Source organism: Asterias amurensis, chromosome 18 (assembly GCF_032118995.1).
Source record: "Asterias amurensis chromosome 18, ASM3211899v1".
Lineage (NCBI taxonomy): Eukaryota > Metazoa > Echinodermata > Asteroidea > Forcipulatida > Asteriidae > Asterias > Asterias amurensis.
In genome coordinates, this window is record NC_092665.1 from 12,452,189 (window position 1) to 12,464,718 (window position 12,530).

The following is a 12,530-nucleotide window of genomic DNA, read 5'->3' on the forward strand; positions in this document are numbered from 1 at the left end:
AAGTACTGAGTATACAGTGCTAACACACATCGGTGTATGGGTAAAAACAAACCAAAATTAATATTCTTTATCCCCGATGCAAATTTAACATCTATTATGAAATTATTTATATAGACGGTGGTCGCTTCGTAACAGAAGATAATTTTAAAAGGGATTTAGCCAAATATTTCTTTGATCCCTCAAAATATTACTCCCTTTCTGTATTTGAAATTTATATTCTGATTAAATTGACTGCATGCATGAATGCATGATTTCCCTTCTGATCATTTGTAATGCAATATTTAACTCGCCAAATTAAAAACCCAAACCAGTCGTTCGAGAACACAATCCGGGCTCTTGAAACAATAAATTATTCAAATTGTATTCATATTAGAGACAGTAGGTTCAGTATGCAGTGTTGTGTTTCATGCCTGGCATGTGATCTCGTTAAGACGCGGCGCGCCCCGTTAAAACCGCTGTGACAAAAAGAGGTACATTAATTACAGCGTACGAGAGGTCTGTCCGACCAGTGGTTACATTGTAGCTTACTACTTGTACATGTACATGTACATGTATGACTGATGAGGTACTGTGTCTTAACGTTGGGTATTCCCTGTGTACAGATGACCTAATAATAATATTATCATAAGCTAAACAAAAGCAAAAGCAGTTTATCAGTTTAGAAAGTATCAAATGCAGTCATTGCAGTTTGACAAATTTTTTTCTTGTGATTTAAAAATACTAATAATTTTTGCATGAACCTGGTTTTCGAACAAAAGCAAAAGCAGTTAATCAATTTAGAAAGTATTAAATGCAGTCATTTTTTCGAGAAAAAAAAACACTTTCTGAATGGTGCAGTTTAAACTTGATGTTTTAAAATTATCCTGGAGTTACACAAATGCTATGGATGCACCTATGATACCCCGGTCCTGACCTTGCCCTTAAAGGCAGTGGACACTATTGGTAATTACTCAAAAAAATCATGAGCATAAAACCTTACTTGGTAACCAGTAATGGGAGAGGTTGAACATTGTGAGAAATGGCTCCCTCTGAAGTGGAGTATTTTTTTAGAAAGAAGTAATTTTCTACGAATTTGATTTCGGGACCTTAGATTTAGAATTTGAGGTCTCGAAATCAAGCATCAGAAAGCACACAACTCCGTGTGACAAGTGTGTTTTTTCTTTCATTATTATCTCGCAACTTCAACGACCAATTAATCTAAAATTTTCACAGGTTATTTTGTGCATGTTGAGATACATTGTACACTAAATGAGAAGACTGACAAACCAATAGTGTTCAGTGTCTTTAATACAACTTGGGATCGTACACTCCCCAAGGAAACTATTTCATTCAGCAATTTTGCATCCCAGCAAAATATTTGCATCCCAGCAAAATATTTAGATTTATCTTTTGTGCACATTGAATGCTAGTATTTGTAGCAAATACATGTAGTGATATTTGAAACATTTTGCAATCATATTTTTTTCTGCATGACATTAACATGAGGAATGTATTTTACATTGTGAAATAAATGTATAAAACTACCCACACATTTTATTACCGAAAATTCTTGCCACTGTCCCACACTATTACTATTTTAACATCGATTTACATGTATGTTGTTCACGGTAAAATACATTTTACACACTAAAAATAACTTCCTTTACTTCCTCGTTGAAAAAAAGTTGTTCCCATGAAAATATTTTTTGTGTGTGTTGTAGGTACACAAAGGTGTGTAATTCTCGCGTTGAAAAGGTGGCTATTCAAACTTGAATGTCAGAGGTCATATTGAAAGATAGCGGCTTCAAACCGATGTCTGCGGTTTGTTCTTTATTAAGCCCCCAGGAAGTTTATTGTCACTCTGGCCGTAAGGTTCCGTTTCCAGGATGGAAAAAAATGTTGAGCTTTTTCGTGAAATAGCTCAGCTCTAAAGGTTCACTGGACCTTGGTGCCCCTTCAAAAGTTCTCCATTGACTTCAAGATTTTCCGGTAGAAGTGCTCTTTGCCGAATGAAAATTGCCTTGCCCGCTCAAAAGATGAAACTTCACTACCAGGCTTGGAACTGGCGTACTAAAGGCCGGTTTATATAATAATAATAATAATAATAATAATAACTTTCGATTTATATAGCGCCTAATAACTAACACTTAATTCTCTAAGCGCTTTACATTAGTGCCCTGGTCATAGGGCCAATAACATCCCTTTTTTAATGTTTCTCAGCTCCCTTGGGAGTATACAACCTGGGCAACAGTTTATATTGCTCCAAAGGCTTTTTCATTCACAATATCAACCTCTACCCTCGCAGGTACCCATTTATACCCCTGGGTGAGGAGAAGCAATTATAGTAAAGTATCTTGCTCAAGGACACAAGTGTCACGACCGGGATTCGAACTCACACTCTGGTGACTTAGCATCAGAACTTGAATTCGATGCTCTTAACCACTCGGCCATGACACTCTACATATATAGTTGGTCGCGCATTGGTCGTGCGATGGAATTCTTGATGTGCGATCATTTAAAACACAGTTTATAGGCCTCAGCGATGACTATACATGTAAACTATGTTTTTTAGGATTGCGTGTCAAAGTTTTCATCATGCGACCATCGTGAGACCGACTATGAACCGGCCTTTATGGGCAAAACTAAATGGTCTATCTCATTTTCTAAAAAATTAAAAGGCCCCCACCACTGCCCATCTTCCTCTTTTTTGAACACCGCCTCCCCCCCCCCCCCACCAGGTTGATCAACTGGTGTGGTTTTACTAGGTGGCATTAACACCCATTTACAGTGCGCAATTCCAAGGATTCCAACTATACTTTCCAAGCCTCCCGAACACCCGAACAATCTTCTCCGCAGTAGTAGAATCAAGCAAGACAGTTCTCTAAGAACAAACTCTACCTGGCAAGTAGATACACACATAGTGCTACCACAAACCAAATATATATTGTTACCTCACCATGCTATGTGTCAAATCCTATATAAGGATTTAGTTTTTGTTCTATTTTTTTCTGCTGAGTGAACTTGCAACATTTACGAGTTTAGATTGTATTGATTTCTGGCACAATGACTTTATCTGACACAAGAGAATTATACGCAAGTGGAATTCCTTAAAGCCATTGGACCCTTTCGGTACAGAAAAAAAAAAAAAAGTTCACAGATTTACAAATAACTTACAGGGTTTACAGAAGGTAGTGGTGAAATACTTCTCTTGAAATATTATTCCATGAAATGCTTTACTTTTTGAGAAAACAGTAAAACAATATCAATTCTCGTTAACGAGAATTACGGATTTATTTTAAACACATGTCATGACACGGCGAAACGCGCGGATACAAGGGTGGGTTTTCCCGTTATTTTCTCTCGACTCCGATGACCGATTGAGCCTAAATTTCCACAGGATTGTTATTTTATATATAAGTTGTGATACACGAAGTGTGGGACTTGGACAATACTGTTTACCGAAAGTGTATAATGGCTTTAAGCTCAATCCATGTGTTGCTGTTGTTACATTGTTAACTTTTGCATTCAGAAATGTTGAACACCAGTACAAAATTATTAGGGTGTACAATACTACTACATTATGTACCAGTTTCAGCTGATGGGCTCACTTTCATAGAGCTGCTTTTGAAAGCACATAAGTAGCTAAGCACATCATTCATGCTTACCACAATACATTCATGCTCACCAAAATAAGGTTACCTGTACCAGCCAAAGTACCATGTCACATACATCGTACAGTTCTTGACTGGTATTTACATATCCTGATTATTTTCGCTTAGCAGAAATGCATTATTATCAGCTGAGCACAGAAATCTCTTGCTTAGCGAAATATGTTTACAGCCCAACACTTTCCATTGGTGCGAATGGTACCCCACTCATTTCTTGCTTAGCCAGGAAATTTGCTAAGCAGATTTTTCTGCTGAATTAGGTTCGTGAAGTAGGACCCTGAGCTCAGTAACAAGACGTGATGTGTTTAAAGTATGAATAAAAGTGAGTGGTAGCTGTGTAAACTTTCCAACCGAAAATGATGGTCGTTATAAATGCAGACAAACTGTTTTGAAAATTAATAGCAAGACAAGTTCTCAAAGAGCAAAATCTACCCAGCAAAAGTACATAATGTACACAGTAGTATAGGCCTACACATTGCGTTAGTGCAAACCGCATAGCCCACAAACCGCACATTTGGACCCTTGAAGAGTCTGAAAATAAGGATGGTAACATACATACATGTATGTACACGTAGTAGAACTTTCTTAACTCAATTTACTGAACTATACACTGGTGTGTTTAAAGGAACATGTTGCCTTGGATCGGACGAGTTGGTCTATAAAAAGCGTTTGTAACCGTTTGTTATAAAATGCATATGATTGGACAGATGTTTTAAAAGTAAAACACAATGATCCATACAAATTTGCCTCGAAATTGTGTGGTTTTCCTTTTACTTTGCGAACTAACACAGTCGGCCATTTATGGGAGTCAAAAATTTCCCAGTTAATTGGCCGACCGTGCTAGTCGACAAGGTAAAAGGAAAACCGTGCAATTTCGAGGCATGTTTGTGTGGATCATTGTATTCTACTTTTACAACATCTTATGCATTTTATAACAAACGGTTACAAACGCTTTTTATAGACCAACTCGACCGATCCAAGGATAGTAATGGAGTAAGTTGAAGCTATGTACTGTAAAGTATGTCGCAGGTATTGTAAAAGCAATTTGTCATAAGGGTGTTAATGTACATGTAGGTAAAGTGTACACATTATAACTAGAACTTCATTGACATGTGAGACTCTACTTTTTGATTTGTTGTGATTGCTCAAACTTTTGTTTTATAGCCTTTTAGAGGTAAAATGCAACGTTATTGGTGGACTTCCTCGCCTAGGCAACTATTATTTGCTCTCCTGTTGTGTATGTGTTTAAGTGTATACTTTCCAATGTTCACATGCTTTAAAGGGTGTACACCGTACATGTGTGTACTTTTTGTAGGACAAAAAACACAATGTCCACAGATTTACACTAAACTTACCCAGTTTGAAGATAATGATAGTGGACAGCTTCCCAGAAAATATTACGTGCTGAGGTGCTGTAGTTTTTGGGAAAATGAGTAAAACAATGTCATAAAAATAATTTTCGACCCATGAGACAAAAAGTATTTGAAGCATGTACATGTACAAACGTATTTTCATGACATTGTTTTACTCATTTCTCAAAAACTACAGCACCTCAGTAAGTAATATTTGAAGGGAAGCTTTCCACTATCATTATCTTCAAACCCTGTAAGTTTAATGTAAATCTATAGACATTTTGAAAAAGTACCCAAATCCTTTAATAGCTCTCTTTTAAAGGATTTGGGTACTTTTTGTAGCACAAAACACAATGTCCACAGATTTACCTCAAACTTACACTGTTTGAAGATAATGATAGTGGAAAGCGTACCTTAAAATAATAGTTGCTGGGGTGCTGTAGTTTTTGTGAAATTAGTGAAACAATGTCATGAAAGTGTGTCTCATGATCACTGAGACGGAAATTATTTTCATGACATTGTTTTACTCATTTGTCAAAAATTACAGCACCTCGGCAAGTAGTATTTTCAGGGAAGCTTTCTACTATCATTATTATCAAACTGTGTAAGTTTAATGTAAATCTGTGGACATTGTGTTTTTTTGTCCCACAAAAAGTACAAGACCCTTAAAAGTTATTTCTGAGTATCTTTGGTAACAAAGTTGTAACGTCGTCATTTTGGTTTTCTTTCTTGCAGCTTTGGAGGAGCTTCTACCGGGGTTTCAGCGCTTCCTAACCGACCTGACCACGATCAGGTTAACCAGTGACCTAGAGGCTCAGGTCAACCAGTACAACCAGAGCATACAGGATTATATTGAGCAACATTGTACCATACCCTCATCGCCCCCTCCTGAACCACCCACAGGTTTGTACAAATGTATCTTATGGCAGGCCTGATACTTCACAGAGGCAACAGAGGCGATTGCCTCCGTTGCCCCTTGCCATTGCCTTGGTGCCCTTGAAATGCTCCAGTAGAAATTTACAATTTCCTCATAGGGTGCCCTTTGCCAAAGAGAAAATGCCTTGGTGCCCTTGCCCTTTCAAAAATGAAGCTTACAGGCCTGTTATGGTATCAAATACCACTTCACATTTTTTTTGTAATTTTTTTTTTTTAACTTCCAAGGTCATTTTTTTATTTTGAGAAAATTGATTTCAGAATGAAATGCTGACAACTATGTAAGCATTACAGGTATCCTTGAGAAAGTATAAAATGTCTTATTTCAAACAAACCTTCTTGTGTCACTTTTCTGGAATTTCCGAGTGTTAAGGTGAACCCTGACCCAATGCCGTAAAGGCTTTGTGGTTCCCACTCACATAGCCACCCCTCCAACCTTTGATTTTCAAAGTTGGAGGACAGCTTGTATCCCAGAAAGTTTAAAGGAACATGTTGCCTTGGATCGGTCGAGTTGGTCTTTGAAAAACGTTCTGTTACCGTTTGTTATAAAATCGGTATGGTTAGAAAGATGTTGTAAAAGTAGAATACAATGATCTACACAAATATGCCTCGAAATTGCGTGGTTTTCGTTTTACCTCGTTGAAAAACGCGGTCGGCCATTTATGGGAGTCAAAAATTTGACTCTCATAAATGGCCGACCGTGTTAGTTCGCGACGTAAAATGAAACCGGTGCAATTTTGAGTGATACTTGTGTGGATCATTGTATTCTACTTTTAAAACATCTTTCTAACCATATACATTTCATAACAAACGGTTTCAAACGCTTTTCGTAGAACAACTCGTCCGATCCAAGGCAACGTGTTCCTTTAAGATCGCAGCAAATTGTCTAAATTCACCAACTCTAGATAAAGGCCGACACATTGTGGTTGGAAAATCTCATCAAGTGGATCCAGCAGCCAGCGGGGCAGTTGCAAGATTCTCAGTCTTTAAAGCCAGAGGGTTAAATTCATTTTCCATATTATTTGAATTCATTCAGATATCACAACTTTGATCTTCTGCTTATTTATTTTTCTCCCCAAAGACTCCTGCACTAAACTGCCACAGGCTCATTGCATGTTTGCAAATGGTTTGCATACTGACAAAATGACTGATTGTGTCAGTTGGTCATGAGGGACCCTTGCTATCAGAGCCCAATTTCAAAGAGCTGCTAAGCACAAAAATGTGTTAAGCATGAAATTTCTGCCTTAACAAAAACGGGATTACCAACCAAATTTCCACGTGATTTTCAGGATTTAAGCAAACAACAGCTGATTACCAGTAACAAGCGATATGCAACAAATGGAAATTTGGTTGGAAATCTTGTTTTTATCAAGGAAGAATGTTCATGCTAAGCAATTTTTCGTGCTTAGCAGCTCTATGAAATTGGGCCAAGTTCCCTGTGCTGCTGCTTGAGGCTGATAAAATGTTTCTGAAATGTTTAGGGTGCAGGATATACAGTAGAAACATCTGGTGGTAATACATTGTATCAACATCAGGGAATACTAAACTTGATGTCATTCTTGACTCTGCGAAGAGAGAAATCATGAATCCATTATAGGATTTAAATAATAGACAGTCTTCTGCATTCTAGAGCAGGATGTCTAGACCACAAAACTTGCTACTAATTTTGGAAAGCCAAGGTCATTTGTATGTTTCTGTATGTTAAAGCCATTATACACTTTTGGTAAACAGTATTAACCAAGTCCCACACTTCGAGTATCACAACTTATATATAAAATAACAAACCTGTGAAAATTTAGGCTCAATCGGTCATCGGAGTCGGGAGAAAATACCGGGAAAACCCACTCTTGTTTCCGCACATTTCGCCGTGTCATGACATGTGTTCAAAATAAATCCGTAATTCTCGCTATCGAGAATCGATGTTGTTTTAATGTTTTCTCAAAAAGTAAAGCACTTCATGGAACAATTTTTCACCGTTACCTTCTGTAAACCCTGTAAATTATTTGTAATTCTGTGAACTTTTCTTTTCTTTTCTGTACCGAAAGTGTATAATGGCTTTAAAGAAGAAGGCTATAGGGACAGTTCATTATTGGTTGCTCCTATTGTGGAACATGGGTGCAAAGGGGCAAGTCATGCGATGTGGTTCTGCAAGCCGTTTTTCTTTAGAATGTAGACAAAAAAGCTTGCTTTAGACCCATTGCACAACGCAGGCTATTGGGACAGTTCATTAGAGGATCTTATTAGACAGTCTTCTGCATTCTAGAGTAGATGTCTAGCCCACAAATTCTTGCTATGATGCAGTACTTGGAAAGCCAAGGCCAAAGAAAAGAAAGGCTTGGGACAGTTCAATATTGGTTGGCCCCGTTGTGGAACAAGCAGATGAGTGCAATCTGTGAAAGTGAACCAACACTTAGCTTCAGCAGGCCTGTATGCTTCGTTTTTGAAAGGGCAAGGGCACCAAGGCATGTTCTCCTTTGGTAAATTTCTACTGGAGCAAATTTGCAATGACCAGGGGACATGGAGGCAAGTCCTGTGAAAGGGCAAGTCCAGTGAAAGGGCAAGTCCAGTGAAAGTACATGCAGACCAACAAGCTTTGCATGCCTGATGCTACGTTTCAAAAAGGAAGGCTACATGTAGGGACAGTTCATTATCGGTTGCCCCTAAATTGTGGAGCAAGCAGATGGGTGCAGTCAGGGAAGTGGCAAGTCCTGTGAAAGTAGACCAACAAAGCTTTGCAGGCCTGTATGCTTCGTTTTGAAAGGGCAAGGGCACCAAGGCATTTTCTCCTTGGTTAATTTCTACTGGAGCAAAACCAGGGGGCATGGATGCAATTGCCTTCATTGCCTTTGTGAAGTAACAGTCTTGAGTTTGCTATATGCAGTACTGGGAAAGCCAAGGTCATTTGTGTGTGTCTGTAAAAAAAATTGCCAAAAGGAAGGCTGGGGACAGTTCGTTATTCGGTTGCCCCTAATAATTGTGGAGCAAGTAGATAGGTGCAATCAGGGAAGTGGCAAGTCCTGTGAAAGTAGACCAACAAGCTTTGCAGGCCTGTATGCTTTGTTTTTGAAAGGGCAAGGGCACCAAGATATTTTCTCCTTGGTAAATTTCTACTGGAGAATTTCAAGGGCACCGAGGCAATGACAAGGGGGCATGGAGGCAATCACCTTTGTTGCCTTCGTGAAGTTTTAAAAATAATCATTAAAATAAATGGTGCATGGGAGGAAACATTATATCGGATTATGGGTAAAACACAAATAATACATGTATTATTAATTTCTTTCTTTATTTTTTTCTTTATTTTGTGACAGCGGCAACAAATGGGATAAAAAAGGAGAGCGGTGATGATTTCATCGCTAAGCAGAGAGAGTTGGCGAGATCAGCACACACCACCAGTGCAGTAAGCAAGGTCTTGATTTGAATAAATTATCTAGTCCCAGCATGCGTTTGTGTGGAGTAAACCCTGTCGTCTGATTGGTCGGTGAAGTGTGATGTAATCAATTTGCATGCAACCTGCTCAAGTCAGCAGATTTGATAATTTTTCTCCCAGCACAAATATAAATTTTTTTAAAAATCCTTGTACATGCCCAAAATATTGTACACAAGCTATGAAAATTTATTTAGTTTACTGTGCTTAATGTATTATGGGTATTTCAAAATATAATTAAATGTCTTAAAGGGAAGGTACACGTTTGGTAATTACTCAAAACAAATATTAACTTAAAATCTGACTTGGTAACGAGCATTGGAGAGCTGTTGATAGTATAAAACATTGTGAGAAACGGCTCCCTCTGAAGTAGCATAGATTTTGAGAAAGAGGTTATTTCTCACTAAAATAATAAAAGACTTCTAGCTAGAAGTCTTTTACTCCTATCTGAAAGCACACAAATCGTCCAACTAGGTTTTTTTTCTCTCATCATTATCTTGCAACTTCAATGACCAATTTAGCTCAAATTTTCACAGGCTTGTTATTTTATGCTTATGCATGTTATGCAGTGATACACCAAGTGAGAAGACTGGTCTTTGACAATTACCAAACGTGTACCTTCCCTTAAATGCAGTTGGTGAACCAACTGCAAAAGACATACACTGTACATGTATAACAGGCCTGGGATTTCATCTTTGAGAGGGCAAGGCCATTTTCAATTTGCAGAGAGCACTTCCATAATTGTAAAATCTGAAAGTGTTTATAGGACACTTTTTAAAGGGACACGTTGCCTTGGATCGGACAAGTTGGTCTTTGAAAAGCGTTTGAAACCGTTTGTTATGAAATGCATGGTTAGAAAGATGTTTTAAAAGTAGAATATAATGATCTACACTAGCATGGTCGGCCATTTTGTGGAGTCAAAATCACAAAATGGCCGACCGTGTATCTTCGCGGCGTACAAGGAAAACAGTGCAATTTCAAGTCATGATTGTGTGGATCATTATATTCTCCTTTAAAAACATCTTTTTAACCAATGCATTTCATAACAAACGGTTTCAAACGCTTTTCAAAGACCAACTCGATCGATCCAAGACTACGTGTTCCTTTAAGGGGCACCTAGCCAAGACGTGTTCCTTTAAGGAGCACCTAGCCAAGATAGGGGCAATTGATGACCTATGTGGCCTGTGTGTATTTCCAGACCTGGTACAACCAAATTAGTGAAAATTTCATCAAATAAGCGATTTTGTGTGTGTATGAAGCAATTAAAATAAGAAACTGATTTCAGGGGTCTTCCAGGGAGATAGTAAACTAAAGTAACTTTCAGACGGAAACAATACACTGTATTTGTCTGCATGATGTGCACAAACTTGTGAGCTTTTGGACAGCAGATTAAACCTTTCTTTTTACGACTACCAATATTTTGACTATAAAACATTGTTTGCAAATACTTTGAGAAGTCCTCAATTGGGATAGGGGAACAGAACTACATTGTACATTCACTGTGATGATATGACCTTTACGATATGTGATTATTGTTTTGAAGTGTTGTAGTGTTTTGTTTTTGTTTGAATTTTGTTTCCCTTTGCCAATGTTGTGTGAGAACACTGTTCAAAATTCATAAGACCCAAAAATGCCATATCAACTTCAATTGAAATATTATTAGAGCAAATATTATTCGGACAAGTCACTGAAACAAATTTAGTTTTGTTTTTACAAGGAGATAGAAACCCCATGACAGAAGCTTATACATAGTATGTATGATGTTTTTATCGGGTGAAAATATTACTCATTTGAAGTTTAGATTGGAGTCAGAGACTCCATTATGACTTCAAAGGATGTCAAAGCTGCCTTGACCACTACGCCATACAAAGTAATTCTAACCACACTAAACCCATTAAAATAGAGCCCAATTGCACAGGCCCCATCGCTGAGGTCAAGGCCGAGCGGTTAAGAGCACCGGATTCAAGCACTGGTGTTTGATCAGCAGGGTGTGGGTTCGGATCCCGGTCGCGACACTTGCTACAATAAAATTGGGGAGGTAGTGCTTTCTGCTCTACCGGCTAGGCTTTAAATTGAAGATACCCAAGCCTACATTCGTATGGACAGTGAAAGGGGTAACCCTGTTTCAGCCCTAGGAGTAGGTGGCAATGGCCTCTGGAAAAAAATTGTTGTATCCCATACCTTGAAGTGGCCTTCGGGCCTTGTGTGTTAGGCGACTTGCATAAAAAAATATAAACAAAAAACCACTGTGGTGTTTTGTGGCCGAGCGGTTAAAGGGACACATTACCTTGGATCGGGCGAGTTCAACTAACACAGTCGACCATTTTATGGAGTCATAAACTTGACTCCACAAAATGGTGTGCCGTGTTACATGTTGTTCACGACGTATAGAGATAACCATGCAATTTTGAGACATCTTTGTGTGTACATTTAAATTCAAATTTTAAAACCACTTTTTAACTGTACGCACTTTATAAAAAATGATTGCAAACGCTTTTCATAGACCAACTCGCCCGATCCAAGGCAACGTGTCCCTTTAAGAGCATCGAACTCAAGCTCTGGTGTTTCTGGTCAGCAGAGTGTGGGTTTGAGCCCCAGACATTTGCTTGACAATAGTTGCTTTGTCCTTCTGATTATACAAGATTACTAAACCTCAAATTTTCTCTGAATTTTGTTTGATATATTCTTGTTTGTTTTAGGATGACAAAATTAGTAAACCTCAAACTTTCTCTGAATTTTGTTTGATTTATTCTTGTTTGTTTTAGGATGACAAAATTACTAAACCTCAAATTTTCTCTGAATTTTGTTTGATTTATTCTTGTTTGTTTTAGGATGACAGCTACTACAATGTTAGAGTCGGACAACAAACTACAGAAACAGACAACAGTGCATCGTAAGTCATTGTTACACACTGCATTTTTTTTATATAAATCTTTGATGTGCAATTAGTACGATATCATTTAGCCATTGTAGAATCATCAACTTTTGTAGAACCAACAAAACTGAAACACAGGGAGGGTATATCTTTGGTAATTGCTCAACAAATTAATGACCATAACAACGCGTACATTGTACTTGGTAAGAAGCACTGCAGCTGTTGATGTTGTACATTGTATAACATTTTAAAGGCAGTAGACACTATTGGTAATTGTCAAAGACTAGCCTCCACAGTTA

General features: G+C 38.0%; 1 protein-coding gene across 7 annotated transcripts in view; it reads left to right on the forward strand.

Moving 5' to 3' along the window:
* LOC139950389 (uncharacterized) overlaps positions 1-12,530 on the forward strand; it is a 75,767-nt gene that overhangs the window by 20,363 nt on the left and 42,874 nt on the right. For 6 of the 7 annotated variants that reach the window (XM_071949024.1, XM_071949023.1, XM_071949026.1 and 3 more), the window contains exons 2-4: positions 5,735-5,902; positions 9,241-9,338; positions 12,188-12,249. In XM_071949024.1, the coding sequence (XP_071805125.1) occupies positions 5,735-5,902; positions 9,241-9,338; positions 12,188-12,249 (328 nt within the window). The remainder of the gene's footprint in view (positions 1-5,734; positions 5,903-9,240; positions 9,339-12,187; positions 12,250-12,530) is intronic. The other variant, XM_071949025.1, reaches the window with a different exon arrangement.